General features: G+C 43.9%; 1 protein-coding gene across 5 annotated transcripts in view; it reads right to left on the reverse strand.

Annotated features, from left to right (window-relative positions):
- Positions 1-7,271: 7,271 nt before the first annotated feature.
- Positions 7,272-19,941, reverse strand: part of pld1b (phospholipase D1b) — a 90,690-nt gene continuing 78,020 nt past the window's right edge. For 4 of the 5 annotated variants that reach the window (XM_037534175.1, XM_037534176.1, XM_037534177.1 and 1 more), the window contains exons 23-26: positions 15,251-15,385; positions 14,715-14,868; positions 14,352-14,469; positions 9,088-9,312 (exon numbers count right to left, since the gene is read on the reverse strand). In XM_037534175.1, coding sequence (XP_037390072.1) covers positions 9,088-9,312; positions 14,352-14,469; positions 14,715-14,868; positions 15,251-15,385 — 632 coding nt within the window. Of the gene's footprint in view, positions 9,313-14,351; positions 14,470-14,714; positions 14,869-15,250; positions 15,386-19,941 lie in introns of all 5 variants that reach the window. The other variant, XM_017685461.2, reaches the window with a different exon arrangement.

A 19,941-nucleotide genomic window follows, 5' to 3' on the forward strand; every position in this document is an offset into this window, starting at 1 on the left:
TCATGTCTTAAGTTAACAAGGCATATCATCACCGCCTTAAGAAAAGCTCTTATCTCTGAAACGGTACGTGAAGCGTTGTTTTCAAAGGCCAGCTGGTTTTCAAATGGTGTAGAAATGTTTTGAGGTTTTGCATCATGTGTCTTTGGGTTTTATATTTGATATTTTGCAATACAGTCATGACCCAAAATGTTTTGTTGGTTTTCTAAGTGACATACTTCTGCACATTTTAATGCACAGTTGCTGTTCATTTGCTGACTTTAACATAAAATGTGGCCTGCGCAAAAGCTACACAAAAGTTGTAAAAATATATATATATATATTTTTTTTGTATAATTTTTTCAGATGTGTTAAATAAGTACAAATTGTGCACTAAAATTTAAGCCTCTCTTATGCACTCTTGCATCACGGTAAGAAGGACTGGGTTCGATTCCCCTGCCAGGCGACCAGGTCCTTTAGGTGTGGAGTTTCCTCCCACAATCCAACGTTCTCCTTGTGTCTGTGTGGGTTTCCTCCCACAGTCCAAGGACACTCCAGTCAGGTGAACTGAAGATGCTGAATTGCCCCTAGGTGTGAATGTCTGTGTGTCTGCCCTGTGATGGATTGGCGACCTGTCCAGGGTGGTTTCTGCCTTCCGACAATGACCACTGGGATAGGCTTCAGCACCCCCCGCGAGCCAGGAGGATATGTATGTACCAAAATAGTCATAATTAATATTTGCACGCCCATTTGCCAAGAGTTTTTTGTTACTGCACTGAGTTAAACTGCTGTAGGCTAATGGATATGTATGGCTGGTGGATATATGTAAATATCTTAGTTTTCATGACATCACAGAAACCATGAATTCAGTTTGGTTTCCTTATACGGACTGTTTGGAATGTATGTTTTGAAGCTTTAACATTGTTTACTTATCACACATTAAACTACTGTATTTAAAAACATAATAATTCATTTAGAAAATGAACAAAGCGTGTCATTTGACCAGGTCATACAGCCGTACGTATGTTCTGTCTTCTTTTTGGGTTTCAGAAAATCAGTAAAAACTAAAAAGGTTCAATACTGTCTTCACTCACCTTGCAGCTCGAAACCCACCCAGACCTGTGGACCCTTGGCTTAGGGCTTTAAAAGCAGACCCAGCAGGAAGTACCACATCAACTTCAAAAACTTTTCGCAAGTTTCAGCGCTGCTACTCACCCACGTGCGAACACCTGGTCACGCCAAACAGCCACAGGCCAGGAACCGTCACACACACAAAGAGAACACAGTTAAAAGCCAGCCAAACAAACCAGACAGACCAGAAACCAAGGAGACTCTCGGCACACAGCAAGATCTTCTCCACCTTCTCCCTCCTGCTGCTCCATTCAGGACTCGGCTAGTGAAACACACGCAGCTAACCCGAGGTCATGTTAAGTCACATCAAAGTAAAACAAAGACACAACAGCTCGCAGCACTCAGTTCGTCCGACCTTTGTGTTTTTTGGGGCTGTTAATGTTGATTATTTGAATGGTCTGATTATTTTAATGATAAATTGAGCAATCAGAGCTTTTGAAAAAAAAGCCCAATTAATAAATATCGACTTTGCTCAACAGCAAAAATACTAAGATCAACTGAGAAGGCCTATAAAAAGACTTCATTACGTGCTTTTAGCTACAGCACCAGTGAGCTGGGATTTATTACAGGAATCTCTAAAGCGTCACTCACTGGTGTCACATGAACATGTTGACGTTTTAGACAAGTGTTAAGGTAACTTGTTTTTAGTTTGCTTTTTCTCTTCTTATTTATTTTAATACTGCTTTTAATACTGTTTTACATCTTTTACTTCTTTATTTATTTTATTAATTCTATTTTTAGCCTTATTTTATCTTATTTCTTAAGTTTCTATACTGTTGTAATTTTAATGGTTCATTGATTTACTATTTTTATTTACTACTATGATTATTACTACTTTTTGTTACTATTTAACTTCTCAACCTCTGATCTCTGTGTTGGCTCGGCTACATTGTAAATGAGGGTCTCTCTCAATGTACTCCGAGTTTACGTAAAGGTTTATTGACCCCCTCTTGCCTCACTCAACGCAATGCCAGCCAGCGCAGGCGTCTGTCAGCTGACGTAACAGAAGCGGCGGTTAGTGTTCTCCTCCAAGCGTGTTCAAACTGTCCAAGGACGTTCCATTAGCGGCAGTTTGGAAAGATGTGATGGGCTGGCTTTACATGACTGAGGAAGCTTGTGTTTGCCTTTGCCCTCCTAGCACTGGCAGTATCACGTTATTGGAGCGAGTCCTAACTAGTGGGTAGAAAAATACGACTAAAAAAAAAAGATTACATTATAAACTAGGCGGTGCAACCACCTAAGCGTTGGCCTTATCATCTGGAGATCTTCTGCTGATTTCAATACCCAGTGATGCCTCAGCCATGCGTGGCCTTGAGTCCAAGAGAGCACAGTTGGCTTCATTCTCTTCAGGTTGGTAAGATGGGCTTTCCTCTCCCCCCATCACTCAGCGTGTTGCTTACCAAGGTGGGCGTCTGTTAGCTGATGTAACAGATTAGTGCTCTCCTCCAAATGTGTTCGGCTGTCCAGCGACGTTGCCTTACCGGCAGTTTGAAAAGATGTGGTGGTGACTTGGAGAAAGCAGGTGCTGACCTTCACCTTTCCAGCACTGGTGGTATCATGTGACTGAGGGACACCAAACTGGTGGGTGGAACAACCAAATTGGGGAGAAAATTGGGAAAAAGAAAACAAAACAAAACAAAAAATCACTTCACTATATGGAGACTTTCTATTGCTACGATTAAGCCTTCACAAACCAGTAGCTGCTGACTAACTGGCTAAAAGTAGCTCATTACTATTAATAAGTAGCACTTTGATTTGGGTATTATCAGTTGTAAGCAGTGACTATTAGAGCTGAGTCTACAGTTCTGGTCATAAAGATCAAAACTTGGTCAAAAACAGGGAAAAACACCTCTAGGAGAATGTTAATGTCTACTAGCTTCCCAGTTGGATTCCAGTAGTATGTTAGCACCAGAGGCATTGCCTGGCCTGGGCTACTGGGGCTCAGGCCAGCCCCAAACCATATAATGTTAACATGCCACATGTTTCACATGTTCTCAGCTCTTTTGCACATCCCTGTCGTCATCCGTTGTTTCATTCAGAGGCACGTTCACCCGCTCCTCAAACGCCGGAGCTTCTCTGAATGCAGACTATAGACTGTAACACTACTATAGACAGAGAGAAAGAAAGAGAAAGACCTCTACTGCACAGAAAACTAGCCCAGTCAAAGCCCACTATTCTCCACTGAAACATCGGCGCTTACACAGCCCGAAACCCGATATCACCAAACAGAGATACCATAGCCAGTAGCACTTAGTTCCCTCTTTATCTTAGCCTCTTTTTCTAAATCAGATATAAAAGGCTTTTTAAAAAGAGCCCACGGGGCTAAGAGTGGTCAGGTGAAAAAGAAACCTCAGCAGCGAACTGGCAACTGATAAGTAAAAGCAATGTGTGCTGATGGAACTCAGATTGCAGATGGAAAAGCTGCTTGGAAGCTGATTCATCTGCCCTGAGCTGAAAAGGCACGGCTGCTTAATAATGCCTCGCATTCTCTCTCTTGGGACACCCAAGGGCATCTGTATTGGCCCTTTAATGAGTGTGAAGAGGTCAGAGGTCAACCTCAGGGCCTACTCCTGCCCAGGTGTTACACTGACCACTGTCTACAGGGAATGTAGCAGCTGCCCCCCCCCCCCCCCCCCCAAAAAAGTCAGTAACAAGTTGCCAAAACTGAAGCTAAAGAGAAAATGAGAATCATAACAACCACCTGGAAGACCTGGAAGGCCTGGTAGACCTGGTAGGTCACCCCCCCCCATCCTCATCTTTGAGAGAGAGGAGAAAATCAAGCTGCTTCAGATCTGAAAACATCCATGGATTTTTCTGTTCTCTCGACGACCTTAAGAACCAACATTTTCCACATCATTTCACGAGCAGAAAATAACTAACCTCGTGTAGAAGAAGAACAGCGGAGCCTCTGTGGCAGGGGTGGGCAACCAAATGCAAAGAAGAGCCACTTTGTCCTCTCAACAACAATCAAACCACCGTGCGAGCCACAACATTTCATGTTCTTTTTACCATCTTGTCTGTAAATATGTCTCAGTATGTGCTGATGTGCTTGTACAGGCTAAAAATACAACGTTAATATAAATATAAACGCACCTGCTTTGCTCTGCTTTTAGCTTTATCTCAGCTGTAGCCTCTTTTCTCGCATCTCCAGCAGGAAACATTGACTAAAAAGTAGAAAAGTTTCTTGTAAAATGTCTCTCAACGTTGAATGTTTTACGAGGCTGGAGTCGCTTCTCATTCCCCAGCTTCTTGTTCTAATTTTCCAGTTCCACCTTAAATGGTTGCCACCCGAGACGCTGCTGCACCATTTAAGCTGAATTCAGCTTTGCGACTTTTTAGTGTTTGTCAGTTGCTCGTTGCAGATTAAACGTATCAGGAAACCGGCTGGAGTGATTATAAACTCAATATAAAATCAATATCCATCTTAAATCTTTTTCTTTGCTGTTTTGGCAACTAGCTACTAGCTAGTCGAGGTCTGCGTTGCCATGGTGACCAGCAGTTTTCCGTTAACGCCAGCGTTTAACGCCAGAGAAGCTGTAGAGAGGAGAACTACCACTCTCTGAGATGTCTGACGGGTCTCTCAAACGCTAGAGGGCGCTCCCGAGTCCAAAATGAATGGGTTGATATGGAGCGTTTGAGCAAAATCATCTTATAAACCTTTAAACATTTTTAGTGTAAAAGAATAAAATAATATCCTGAACATCATAAAACATTTTAACACCGCTGCTATATTTTGTTAGAGCTTTTAAACTCGAGTTAAAGGAGTAGGTCATGTAGGTCCATGACGTCAGTGAGCGCGAACAGCCAATGAGCTGCCCCGCTCGCCCATCAATCATCCCGCTATAACAGTAAAGCCCGCCTCCTGCTGCCCAACACCCGTTTGCTGTAAAAAAGGAAATACATATAGTTGAGTTTTCTTTGCTCTTTTAGTGAAATACATCCTTCTACTTTCTAAAATTAAAGAAACGTTCCGTTTAACTGATTAGAAACTATTTTAACCGTTCGTTTTTAACCGTGGAGCCCCATTCACTCCCGTTCATTGAGGACTCACTCGCGGGCGCCCTCTGCTGTTCAGCAGTCCTGTTATTGATATAGCGGGAGGTATAGGGAGTGACCCAGGCTCCTCATTAACCGGCTCTGTTAATACTATTTATTATTAAAACTGTGTTGAAGGATCGGCAGAGCTTTATTTTACTGAAAAACGGAAAATGGTTTTATTTTTACCTACAAATCTACCTAACTTGCTGTAGAGCCACAACAGGGCAACAAGGACACATAGCCTAAGGATACATAGTGATTATTTCTTAATAAGGCATGGCTATGAATTAATAAATTGAGACAAGTTATTATATTAAGGCCACAAATCAATATGTTGAAGCCACGAGTTATGTTTCTGGTGGCTGAGACACCTAAACTCAATAATTACGGTGTCCCAATAGTTTTGTCTATACAGTGTCTGTCTTAATAATGCGCTGTAAAACACTTATTCTGACAACAGCACACAATTCTAAATAAAATGGTAAAAATATTTACATTTACATTTATTTACACATTTATCCAATCAAATTATTTCAGTTTCCTTTATTCAACTAGGCCTCATTATCTGTGTAAAACGAAAACATCACATTATAGTCTAGTTTTTTCTTTCAGGTTGGGTCCCAGTATTCGTCATGCTTCGTAAACTTCAATAATCCATAGTAAATCCCAGAATCCAAAAGACAAATGATGCACCAATCTTGACAATGAGCTAAATGAGCCTATAATCACATGAAAATCATTGTTTAATTACATTAATTAATGCATGTAAAGTGCATGTGTACATTGTCAATAAAGTTTGTTACTGTATTTGACAACTCGTGCAAAAAAAAAAAAAAAACAGGAAAAAAAGGAAAGATCAGGCAAAAAATTCCCAGCGCACTTACACTTATTATCATGCTGTTTGGAGTGCTTTGCTTGCCGTGGACTCAATAAAGCACACACAGACTTTCAAACTGGGAAACATTCGAACTGCTGTACTAACAAAAACTGATTCATTGCACATACAATGTATTTGCTCCACAGACCGACTCAGTCATAGTTAAAGTCAACCACCTACACGGTTAGGACACAGCAGTCGTTGATCCCTGTGCCATCACTCGTCAGTAGACTCGTCTTATCTACTGACAATCAGTAATGAGGAAATGCGCTGTAAGAGCTGAATAATGTTGTTTCCGCGAGGCACTTCAACAGACCACATTCTGAACAGAAGTCATTTGATGGCTTTCAAACGTTCAGGGCGCGAATGATCAAGCAGGAAAAAATCTCAGAAGAATAAAGTCGCTGTCTGCTAGACAGTGTTGAGTAATCCGTCCATAGAAACGTGGCCTACTGTATGTCGGGTACAGTAATCGTCCTTAGAGTAAAGGCAAAATACAAAGACCCATATATAAAAGCAGTGTTACGACCCACGTACTGCATATACTGGATGTTAACAATTGGCACTTAGATACAGAAAAAAGATCTGCATTGTGTTCCAATGCATTAGAGGCCACAGCACTGTCCAGCTGAAGGAAAGGCATGCAGAAGAAACCACTTCACGAAACTCGCACAGCTCTACACACTGCAGCATTTCATGGAATGTCTGAAGATGAGGAGAATATAAAAGAAGGGGTGTGAAAATGCAACTGCAGGTGTCGAATCAACTGCATCGATTTTGGAATGTTAGAATCGATTATAATTGATCACAATAATGTATGATACAGAACGCACTGATGTTTTGGTCAAAGTTTTGTTAAAAGCTTGGTGCATTGTTTTTATTAGGGACAATGAGCAATGGCGGTGGTAAAGATGGCTATAATTAATCTGCATTAATACCGTCGCCATGGAAACCAACATCACTAAGCAATAATTTTACCAAGATGGCGCAACAAAGTATTTTCATGTCTTTGCTGTGGCGCGGTGGGTAGCGCTGTCACCTCACAGCAAGGAGGGCCTGGGTTCGATTCCCCGGCCGGGTGACCGGGGTCCTCTCTGTGTGGAGTTTGCATGTTCTCCCCGTGTCTGCGTGGGTTTCCTCCAGGTTCTCCGGTTTCCTCCCACAGTCCAAAGACATGCAGTCAGACCAATTGGATGTGCTAAATTGCCCCTGGGTGTGAGTGACTGTCTGTGTCTGTCTGTCTGCCCTGCGATGGACTGGTGACCTGTCCAGGGTGTATCCTGCCTTCCGCCCAAAGACTGCTGGGATAGGCTCCAGCACCCCCCCACGACCCTGACGGAGAAGCGGCTTAGAAAACGGATGGATGGATAAACAGAAATTCCACAGATGATCAGAGATGTAAAATTTCTGCATAATTAAATTCTCCAGGTGTAAATTCATTGAGAGCGGTTTGGGGTGAAATGCTTCATGTAAGACTCTGATTTCTGTACAGTGGTTGTGACGGGAACCAGGGGTCATAATGTCGATAACACAAATACAGCCATTTCATTTACTATCCTATCATTTACTATCCTAAACCACCAGTGAACCTACATGTGCCTTCAGAGTTTTCATAGGTAAACTTGATGGTAAAATAGTGATCAATCAGGAAAAATTAATTTACTGTGCCTTACAACTCCCTGCATGTTTCTCTGGCTTTTACTAAATATATTTTAGGCTAAAACAATCCAAATTAACATAAAACAATGTGTCCGGCATCAATGTATTCATAACTACTTCACAAAACAGCTTTCTTGAGACAGAGCTCTCTAGAAACATTGAACTCTTCACGTCTGGTTCCTATCACCACCAATGATGTGAACAATTCTGGGGCAGATTTGTGAAGAAATCTGTCACAGAGATGTTTTTGACATCTGATAAGCTGGATCAGAAAGAGTAATGCCTTATTTAAAAGATACTACCAAAAACTATGAATCTTGCATTCAACATTTCACACATAGTGCTGCACTAAATCCAGTTAAACAGGACTAATGATGCTCTCTTTTTGATCAAACATGCAGGTGGGAAGTGTGTTTTAAGTCCTGCATATTCTCAAAAATTAATATTGGGACATAATTTATCACAATAACGGTCATAAATAATGGTCACACTCTCCAGCCTTATGGTTAAGTCTCTCTACAGTCTCTCTATTCCCCATCAAACCACTCTGAATAGCTGTGTTTACATCTGAACCACTGAATTACGCAAAAAAATTGAAATATTTTTCTTTAATTCTTTAAATTTTGTCTTTGAAAACTCTGCACTGAACTCACTGAAGCAATAGTGTTGCTGTCTAGTGTAAATCAAATGTCACTCAACACACAAGAAAACTGTGAAATTGACTCACTTTAAATACTAAATACTCAATTAAATACCAGTTTCAGTGACTAAGGTAAACTGATATATCTGCCAGAGCAGAACAGCAGACCAGGGCAGCAAGAACCAGGGCTAAAACTTCATTAATGGCCCAGAACAGTCTTTTTCCATCCCTGCCGCCGGCATTGCTTCACGTCCCTGTTGTCTATGCTCCACAACTGTGTAGCAGTTTTGCGCATTTGGCGCAATATAAAAAATAAATCTGTACCTCACCAAACCATACCAAATTGAAGTAAATTGCATTAAAATTTGTGATTTTATGGTTCTTAGGGAATCTGAATCAAATCAAATCGTGAGGTCAGAGATCAGAATTGACACACTCCTAGTGCACGCTGTTCAGAGTGAGTCACATACGGCAGTGTAGTACGTTTTTTGCTCCAGTTTGCATAGTGTTAGAAACGAAATTAAGCTATAAAGGACATTAATCACACTTTCTGATCAGACGGCGCAAATTAGTCTGGCTAGTATCATCAGTGCCGCTTGATTAACCGATTGGTAGTCGAGACTCATCTCTTCTCCTTTGGTGTCCGTTTCTCACATCTGTAACACGACCCACTGGAGTCTCTGAGCAGTCCTTCATCAACAGTGCCCTGGGCTGATAAACACTGCTGTGGAAAGTCCAAGTCCCGGAGGAACAACTATTCATCCTCTCAGGTCCACACCTCCATGGGCACCATGGCCTCCTTGGAGCCGATGGGAGGCAGAAGGTTCTGTTCGCTGAGGAAGTAAAGAGGAAACTGGACCAGGAAGCCACGGATCTTCTTTAGCTCCTCCTTAGCCCGTGCAGGGTCTTCCTTATCCAGGCCTGGCTTGGCCAGGTAGCCCTCTAGCTCCAGGCTCGTCCGCACGTCACTGGAGGGCAAGCAACGAAACACCTGCAGGAGAGAAAAGGTATGTTACAAAAGGGAAGGAGGTACAAGACATATCGTCTGGATGTTCAGGAACCAGCCTTGTGGCCGGAAGGTCGCTGGCTCGATCCCCTGAGCCGACAGTACGTGACTGAAAGGACCTTGAGCAAGGCACCTAAATCCCAACTGCTCCGTGGGTGCCGTGAATAGGGTCTAGGCAAGTGTGCTCACTGCCCCTTTGTGTGTGTGTGCATTCACTAGTGCATATGTGGTGTTTGGGTTAAAGGTGGATGGGTTAAAACGCGGAGGTTAAACTTCTGTCGTGGGACTAATAAGGGTCAATTAACTTAACCTCACATTGACGTAGTTTGATTCCTTCTGTTATTGCAGCCTTTTGTGACGTGTTTATTGCAGAAACTCACCGCGATGATGATAGAAAACAAGCTTAATCATGCAGCCTTACTGAGCTGAAAGGAAGTATGCTGTCATTTCCACTTCATGCAAAACGTTAGTGGCTACTGCACGCAACAGGAGTAGCTCGAGGGGCGTGCTCGTCAGTTATGAAATTATGGGCTTCAAATAAATTCTCTCGTTAATCAAGTGAGCTACTCTTGTGAAGTTGGTTCTAAAAACAGAACTACTGAATTAGCGCTTGTGTGGTGTAGATGTGTTTGTTACTCAGTGGTCTGATTGACCCAATGCATTATTGTTTTATTAAATCAATACAGTCATAACAATTTATGTAAAAATACCAGATGTTTAAAATATCATGAGTGGCCAGAGTAGAGTTCTCTTTTTGCAGCTGTAGCCAGTCAGCAGCCTGTTCATGTTGTCCACCCTCACACACACACACACACACACACACAGACACACACACAGACAAACAGCAGGCCATGTAGGAGATCAGAGTGAACCACATATTACCCCCCCCCATGGGTTCAACCCAACACCACATGTGTAATACGAATGTGTGGGGGGTGAAATTAATGAAGGCACTGAAAATGTGTTATATGTTTTTCACAAAAGACGAGTAAAGGCCGAAGAATTGGAGGTTGAAATAATAATAAATTGCATCATTTTCTCTTTTGGTTAACATTGAAAATGGGTCCCACAGACCCCAACACCACACAAGGGTTAAATACATTTGATGTGAAATATGATAGACTATTATTACAAAATAATTTTTGTGTATGTACAATAACATGACACCCATCAGGCTAGTTTTAGCCTGTACTATTCAAAAGATACTACCCCATAAATATGGAGAATAAACATTCTAAGTAAGCTACGTCATGCGATGGATAATGAAGGGGCTTGCTGCAGTGATTTTTTGTAATTTTGTCCTTTCATTATTTTAAGTCCCCTCTCCTTGGATCACCACCTTATCGTGGTAGAGGGGTTTGCGTGCTTGAATGATCTTAGGAGCTATGTTGTCTGGAGCAAAAGCTCCTGGTAGGGTCTCCCATGGCAAACTGGTCCTAGGTGACAGGTCAGACAAAGTGTGATCCATAATAACCCCTATGAAGACACAAAAACAGGACTTGAGTACCCTGCCCGGAACAGGGTTACCGGGGCCCCACCCTGGAGCCAGGCCTGGGGGAGGGGCTCGCCAGCGAGCGTCTGGTGGCCGGGCATTTACTCATGGTGCCCGGCCGGGCCCAGCCCGAAGGAGTTACATGAGTCCCCCCTCCCATCGACCCACCACCAATGGGAGGGGCAGTAGTAGGGGTTCGGTGCGTTGTGGATCGGGCAGTGTCCGAAGGCGTGGGCCTTGGCGTTCTGATCCTCGGTTGCTGAAACTGGCTTTTGGAACTTGGAACGTTACCTCACTGGCGGGGAAGGAGCCTGAGTTGGTGCGCGAGGTTGAGAGATATCGACTAGATATAGTCGGGCTCACCTCAACACACAGCTTGGGCTCTGGGTCCAATCTCCTTGAGAGGGGCTGGACTTTATTCTTTTCTGGAGTTGCCCATGGTGAGAGGCGGCGGGCAGGTGTGGGCTTTCTCATAGCCCCTCGACTCGGTGCTTGTATGTTGGGGTTTTCTCCGGTGGACGAGAGGGTAGCTTCCCTACGCCTTCGGGTTGGGGAACGGGTCCTGACTGTTGTCTGTGCTTATGCACCGAACAGCAGTTCAGAGTACCCAGCCTTCTTAGAGTCCTTGGGAAGGGTGCTTGAAAGTGCTCCTCCTGGAGACTCTATTGTCCTACTGGGGGACTTCAACGCTCACGTGAGCAATGACAGTGAGACCTGGAGCGGTGTGATTGGGAGGAATGGCCTCTCTGATCTGAACCCGAGTGGTGTTCAGTTTTTGGACTTCTGCGCAAACCACAGTTTGTCCATCACGAACACCATGTTTGAACACAAGGATATCCATAAGTGCACATGGCACCAGGACACCCTAGGCCGCAGTTCAATGATTGACTTTGTAGTCATGTCATCAGACTTGCGGCCATGTGTTTTGAACACTCGGGTAAAGAGAGGAGCTGAGCTGTCAACTGATCACCACCTGGTGGTGAGTTGGATCAGGTGGTGGGGGAAGATGCCAGTCAGACCAGGCAAGCCCAAACGCATAGTGAGGGTTTGCTGGGAACGTCTAGCAGAAGAACCTGTCAGATTGATCTTCAACTCACACCTCCGTCAGAACTTTGACCAGATATCGGGGGAGGTGGGGGACATTGACTCAGAATGGGCCATGTTCCGTTCCTCCATTGATGAAGCGGCTGACTGTAGCTGTGGCCGTAAGGTAGTTGGTGCCTGTCGGGGCGGTAATCCTCGAACCCGGTGGTGGACACCCCAGGTGAGAGATGCCGTCAAGCTGAAGAAGGAGTCCTACCGGGCATGGTTGGCCTGTGGGACACCAGAGGCAGCTGGCAGGTATCGACAGGCCAAGCGATCTGCGGCTTCAGTTGTTGCCAAGGCAAAAACCCGTGTATGGGAGGAGTTTGGTGAGGCCTTGGAAACTGACTTTAAGTCGGCTCCGAAAAGATTCTGGCAAACCGTCAGGCGACTCAGAAGGGGAAAGCAGTGTGCCACTAGCACTGTATATAGTGGAGATGGTGTGCTGCTGACTTCGACTGAAGACGTCATTGGGCGGTGGAAGGAATACTTTGAGGACCTTCTCAATCCCACCGACACGTTCTCCAGTGAGGAGGCTGAGTCTGGGGACATGGGAATAGGCTTGTCCATTACTGAGGCCGAAGTCGCTAAGGTAGTTAAGAAGCTCCTTGGTGGAAAGGCTCCAGGGGTGTATGAGATCCGCCCTGAGTTCCTCAAGGCTCTGGATGTTGTGGGGCTGTCTTGGCTGACACGCCTTTTCAACATTGCGTGGACATCGGGGGCGGTGCCACTGGATTGGCAGACTGGGGTGGTGGTGCCTCTTTTTAAAAAAGGGGACCGGAGGGTGTGTTCCAACTACAGGGGAATCACACTCCTCAGCCTCCCTGGCAAGGTCTATGCAGGGGTACTGGAGAAGAGAGTCCGGCTTATAGTCGAACCTCGGATCCAGGAGGAACAGTGCGGGTTCCGCCCTGGTCGTGGAACACTGGACCAACTCTTCACCCTCTCCAGGATTCTCGAGGGTTCATGGGAGTTTGCCCAACCAGTCCACATGTGCTTTGTGGATCTGGAGAAGGCATTCGACTGTGTTCCCCGGGGTATTCTGTGGGAGGTGCTTCGGGAGTACGGGGTACATGGCTCTTTGCTACGAGCCATTCAGGCCCTGTACAAACAAAGCTGGAGTTTGGTTCGCATAGCCGGCAGTAAGTCAGACTCGTTCCCAGTGAGAGTTGGACTCCGTCAGGGCTGCCCTTTGTCACCGATTCTATTCATAATTTTTATGGATAGAATTTCTAGGCGCAGTCAAGGGATGGAGGGTGTCCGGTTTGGTGACCTCAGGGTCACATCGCTGCTGTTTGCAGATGATGTGGTCCTATTGGGGACATCAGGCCGCGAACTTCAGCTTTCGCTGGATCGGTTTGCAGCCGAGTGTGAAGCGGCCGGGATGAGAATCAGTACCTCTAAATCCGAGACCATGGTTCTCAGGCGGAAAAGGGTGGAGAGCCCTCTCTGGGTCGGGGATAGGCTCTTGCCTCAAGTGGAGGAGTTCAAGTATCTCGGGGTCTTGTTTACGAGTGATGGTACAAGGGAGCGGGAGATTGACAGGCGGATTGGTGCTGGGTCAGCAGTGATGCGAGCTCTTTACCGGTCTGTTGTGGTAAAGAAAGAGCTGAGCCATAAGGCAAGGCTCTCGATTTACCGGTCGATCTACGTTCCCACCCTCACCTATGGTCATGAGCTTTGGGTAATGACCGAAAGAATAAGATCGCGAATACAAGCGGCCGAAATGAGTTTCCTCCGCAGGGTGTCTGGACTCTCCCTTAGAGATAGGGTGAGAAGTTCGGTCATCCGGGAGGGACTCGGAGTAGAGCCGCTGCTTCTTCACGTCGAGAGGAGCCAGCTGAGGTGGTTCGGGCATCTGGTTAGGATGCCTCCTGGACGCCTCCCTCGGGAGGTGTCACAGGCGAGTCCACCTGGGAGGAGGCCCCGGGGAAGACCCAGGACACGCTGGCGCGACTATATCGCCCAGCTGGCCTGGGAGCACCTCGGAATCCCCCTTGGAGAGCTGGTGGAAGTGGCTGGGGAAAGGGAGGTCTGGGCTTCATTGCTTAGGATGCTGCCCCCGCGACCCGAACCCCGGACAAGCGGAAGATAATGGATGGATGGATGGATGGATGGATTATTTAGGTCCATACATTTTGTGTATGGAAAATGTCAGGAATGTTGCTCTTACTAAAACGAGCACAGTTTTTCTCGCTGTGACGAGTCTAGTTCTAAGTGCTTGGTATCCCACAGTCCCTCATGGCTCTATCCATTACTCCCAGGTGGAAATGAACAGGAGTGCGCAGAGGACACACTCCGTTAGTTCATTTTTATGACAAAACTATACCTACAAGACACTGGCCACTAGTTAGATTACAGAGGCTCGAATGAGCCACAGAGAACAATAACAGTGAAAATATATAGAATGAACTGATCCCACAGAACATAAGGCAACATAAGTGCTGACCTTTTGATAGATGGACGCATTGCGAGCAGCAGTGGTCATCCACACCTCCTTGTAGAACTGGTCACTGATGGGGTCATTGACATCTATGCTGGGGTCTGTGTTAGCTCCCAGAATCATCCTGTTCAGGGGGTAAAATATGCTTGTTTACACAGTCTGAATGAGTATGATTTGTCCATGTAATACGGTCTGAAACCAACACTGTGATGTGGAACACACAATGCAGACTGCAAAACTCCTGAAAAACACATCTCAGCAAAATATCAACCAAACGGCTTCATAGCTGGTTGATGTATCTTTACAGAATGCATTATATTATAATACAGATTTTTAATGTTTCAACAAGCTTTAATTTAATTTAGGTACCTAAAGCATTCCAGACGCAGATGCAGTCCAAATCGCCCCGCCTGGTACTCCTGTCCGTCCATGATGGATGTCTCAGTCTCAGTGTCCTCATAGATGACAGCCACCTCACTGTCCCTCTTCCCCAGCATACTGCGGTCGTTGATGTTGGCCGAGCCTGGAAGAGTGAAGAAGAGAAAGAACGTTTTGGCATCATGAGTGAAATGCAAGACAAGTGTGAAACATGTAGGGGAGCCAAGAGAAAGAGAGTTAATATGGCCAATGACGATACTCTAGCCAAACAAAGATGCTTATATCTGCAGACTGATTAACTAATTCATTTTCATAATTACTAGACGGTCGGGTCATTCTGCGTCAGATAATGCCGCCCCAGATGTAACACAATGCCAAGACAGCAGGTGGCGCCATTGCACCATTTACCAAATCTGTATATTCCACATTCAGTGTCTCTAACAGTCTCCAGTGCTTTTACATGGTAACCTAATACAGAACTAGAGCCCTGTAATAATTAAGTTATACTGCTTGGTGAATCCTCTTACCAATGATGACGGTATTGTCATCTGCAATAATCATTTTGCTGTGGACATAGATCAGCTCCGTAACCAGCTTGCCCTCCAACTCTGCGTGGGTCCTCAGACCACCAAAAGAGATGTAATTCATCCACTGATCTCCCACTGCATAAATGGAGACAGAGAGAGAGAGACAGAGAGATGAGGAATCTACAATGCTGCAGTCATCGTGACAGAAGTATTACATCTGAGTCAAACACAAGAGAGAAAACAGGTCAAATGAACCAGACAAGCCCAGTAGAAAGCAGAAAGTAGAAAGCAGCTTGTTAAAATCTGCCGCCAGAGGAGTTACGCCATATGCGCGTCCCTGTTGGCAACATTTTACAAATTTCACTGCACCAGAGCTTTCTACTTCTACTTCTACTTCTATTTCTATAAAATATGCACAAGGCTTCATTTCTTGTTGGTTGCACCAGGTTTCGAGTGAACGTGTGAGCTTACTCAGAGCACAGTTCAGATTGGTAAGCACTTGCTGTCTTGTTAAATCAGAGGAAATGTTAAAAAAAATACTACTGAAGTGTGACTTACATTCTCATTCACATGTATGCTAGTTTATAAATGGTAGTTTGAGGCAAACTGAATAAAATTCTCTGGATTCTCAGCACAGTTGGATCACGTATCAAATAAACACAACAGCCACATCATAAATCAGGATATTAAAAGAAAAAGTGTAGATACAGTCAAAACGAATAGCCACTTTTTTGCATCAACCTAAAAGGGCTCATTTATACATTACAGTGCATTCTGTTAGAAATGAAGACATCTCTCGCTCATCAAGGTACAAACAGTGTAAATGTTCCCTCAAAGGTTCTACAGTGGTTTTAAGGCCTGGTTGTGAAACTTAAAACAGGTTTTCCAGGTGAAAAGTTGGTATTTGTATCATTTCATAACCAAATGTTTTAAAACAGAGCAGTAATAAAAGCCTGGAGGCGAGGCGGGGTGTGTGGAGTCAGTACAGCTTAGAACACATCATTTCAGCGGATGATGGTTCAGTTATGTTCCCTGACTAAAGGGACTGAGATGTGTTCTTGAAGGTTCCACCACAGTGACAAGTGACAAGGGGAACTGCCCCAGTGTCTACCTTAATTTCTGAGAGTGTAATGTAGGATTCATCATTTAAGAACTAGAAAAATTGAAAAAAAAAAAAAAAAAAAAAACCCAGAAAAGCATAAACAATGTCCATAAATGAGAAACAGCATTACAGGGAGATGGAGCGCTGGGTGGCGAGTAATCAAAGCATTTAAAAATGCCAGCTGCCATTTTCAGGGCTGTAATTTCATGATGGATGGGCCAACAGACACAGAAATGGCCCAAATTCTAGGTTTGGCCAAAAATCACATTTACACAGTTTCCCTTCACCCCAAATACATATGTGCTTTTTCAGTTTTGCACTGGAGCTACAGAGTTAAAGTAAAAAAGAAGGTTATAACTTAACAATCACCAGCAAACCGTGTGCCTAAATCTTCATAAACCTGCTTAATAATTTAAAAACAGATTTGCTTATGTGGTTTCTGACACTGTATGACTGTATAAAAGTGGACATTATAGTTACTTCTACAGCTAAGAACAACAGGGGCAGCCAGAAGCCTGAGTTGTGTTCATACAGTAACATCTGAAGAGTTTTTGCTTTGTGTATTTTCTGTACGCGTCTTAACTTCGTCTTTTTAACTGCCCTCACGCGCAATCGCCTGCAACGTGCTGATTGCTGGCACTTGTAGAAGACCTAGCCGCACCCATAGCTGCAAGTGTGAAGAACGTGTGAAAGCAGCAATGGTGTAACCCAACAGCTGGTCATCTGCAAGCTGGGTAGAGCTGTCTGGCATAGCATCATTTGAATATGTTATGATAATGTTCATCTGTGATAGCAAGAAGTTTAGCCCATTTGGTTTTACACGAACACTGAAGCCCCACCTTCTCATTCGCCTGATTGGCGACCGTAGAGAAAATGTTCTGGACGTAGAAAACTTGACTGCTTCCAGATAAACTCTCTTTAGCTGTTCCCGGCACAAAAAGCCGAGCAGGGCAAATAAAACGTTGAGCAAAACATGTCTCTGCCACTGAAAATGATGGAAACGACATGGTCTGTTAGTCTCTAATCATATTATTAAATCACTCATTTTTATACAGATCACTCAGTTTTCCAAACCCCCCCCCCCTGCTGAGCAGACAGGGAGGGAATCAGAAAATACCTCATTTACTTTAATAAACTTATAATCTCAGTATTTTTGACTTCTTTATATTACTTCCCTCAAACTAGGGTCTTTTTGAGTTTCCGCAAACCTGTTTTTCTTTAATGTTACGCTGTTTTAAAGAAACTGTAGCATGAATTTATGAATGCACAGCTCATTAGCTATTCCTAAAATAGCCTTAAACTGCTCTGTGGCACACAGCAGGGGTTCTAATACAGGCTGTGCTACACACTGACACATTATCGCCTCTCCTGCCCTCTGCGTGTGTGTGTGTGTGTGGTGGCTCCACAGTACATCCCCAGCCAGAGATAACAGTATGTCAGAAACCACAAAAGCAAGTCCACAACTGTACATAGTTTGAGGTAAGTGTATAAAGACTTAGTAATGGAATTTGCACAAAGCTAAACTGGTGGCTACAAGCTTCCATCAACAGTGCTGCGTAAAAGAGACCAGACTTGTTTTCTAATGTGTCACCCTTCCCCTCGGAACTGAGTTACAAAGGGTAGTGGTTGAAATCTTCCTCTATGAAATGGGACCCTCAAACAAAAACAACATTACTCCATTAACAGCTCCTAGCGCTGCTCTGTAGGCGACCCTGCCCGTCTGCAGTGACAGCAGAGGAGGGGAAAGTTCAGCTCCTCACTGCTGGGCTTTAGTTACATTTAGGAAATCATGTGCCTTCAAAGAGGGGGGCAATTATTTATTATTGCCCACCACTAATTCTTCAGTGGTATGAAGCTGAAGTCAGCTGTGTGCGAGACTGTTGAATGAATTTTACCATTCCACCTTAAATGGTGAAGCAGTTCTGATGCCTGCGGATCCAGAATGTAAGTCCTGCACCATTTAAGGTGGATTGGGAAGTTAAGCTAGCTAGCTACCAAGACATCAACATATAGCACGAATTCTATGCTTGTTATGAAGAAACGGTCCATAATACATTGAAACGATATTAAACTAAGATTATTACTATTATTAGACACAGTAAACACTAAAAAGTTATATTTGGCTGTTGAGGCTTCTGTGTAATTTTCTGTCAAAATAGGTTTCCTCCTTTTTTTCTGACGCTGATAAATGAATAACTTGTACAAATGGCTGTTTTGACTGGAAATGTAATCAATGAATGGTGGACTTACATATTGTACATTAGTCAGTACTGAGAAAATATAAAGAGGCAAACTTCAGACATCAGAAATGTCCAGGCTTATCAACTACATTATTACCAACTGCTTACCGAGCTGGGTACCAAACTATTTTTAATGCATGCAGCACATTCTGTATATGAGCTGGTATACAAGCTAGACACTGTGGAAGACGCAGCTCCAGCAGTGGCGGAACAAAACACCAGCAGGCTGCTGGATTATTCACACACAGAGAAACTTCACTCCCGCTTCTTTCACAGAGTCAAGGAGTGCATCCCCCTTATCGGCTAACGTACAACCAAAACCACAACTACAACTACAGGAGAGTAGATAACATGCATAAATGGCACTTTGTACTTATTTCTCTCAGAAAAACATCAGTAACCTTACACACTTACACAGCCACAAGGCATCTCTACAGCATCACACCACCACTGCTATTTTTAACACAGATGATAATGAAGTGGAGGCATTCGATAAATTGTAGATTAGTGCAGATTAGGAAACCTGCCCAACCTCTTGAAGTACATTTATGGTCATTTGCACAGAGCCATGGTTGCAGCCTGCTTGAGTAACATGGCAAGTTACATAACAGGAAGTTCTTGTTTCTCTGCTGTTGCTTATAGAGTGCTGTTGCGCTGTGGGCATGCCAACGGACTAAACCATTTGAAGTTAACTCCATATCTGAAATGTAAAGTTTCCTTTGGGTCATGTGTTTTCTGGCCTTGCTTGAGCACAAAATCTGAAGAATTTTTGAAAAATGATCGAACTAGATTGCTAAAAAGCCATTGTTTTATCATAGTTGGCACATTAAATGTAGCTTTTTGGTAATAGGGGACCTATTTTTAACAAAATAATACAAAATTCACCTCTGAATAATGAAAGTATGAAAATGTTATTTGAATTTTAATGTGTACTCTTAGGTACAAGCACACAAACCATTCATCGCTTTAAATAAATCAGAACAAGTGCTTTCTTATTTTTCCTATTCTATAGGGGTTGGACAGTGATGGGCTAACCTCTTTCTGTAGGCCCCCTAGTGGCCATTCCAGCAGAATGGAAACTGACTCAGTTATATTTTATTTGTCTAATCAAATAAAAATAATATCCCCATAACTCTGCTATCAGATTAACTAGGACACTGTTGGCTCTGTGGGCATGAAATGTTGTGACTATGTTGAGCTGCTAGCGAGCAACGGGGGTGAAAGATGAGAGGTGAGTACCCCTGCTGTGAAAAAAATATAAAAATAATGCATGGGATGAGCTAATTTAGTCGTGGCCACGACACAGGAAGGCATGGGAGTGAGATCCTAATGCATGAACACAGCTTAGT

This window comes from Pygocentrus nattereri, chromosome 24 (genome assembly GCF_015220715.1).
Source record: "Pygocentrus nattereri isolate fPygNat1 chromosome 24, fPygNat1.pri, whole genome shotgun sequence".
Taxonomy (NCBI): domain Eukaryota; kingdom Metazoa; phylum Chordata; class Actinopteri; order Characiformes; family Serrasalmidae; genus Pygocentrus; species Pygocentrus nattereri.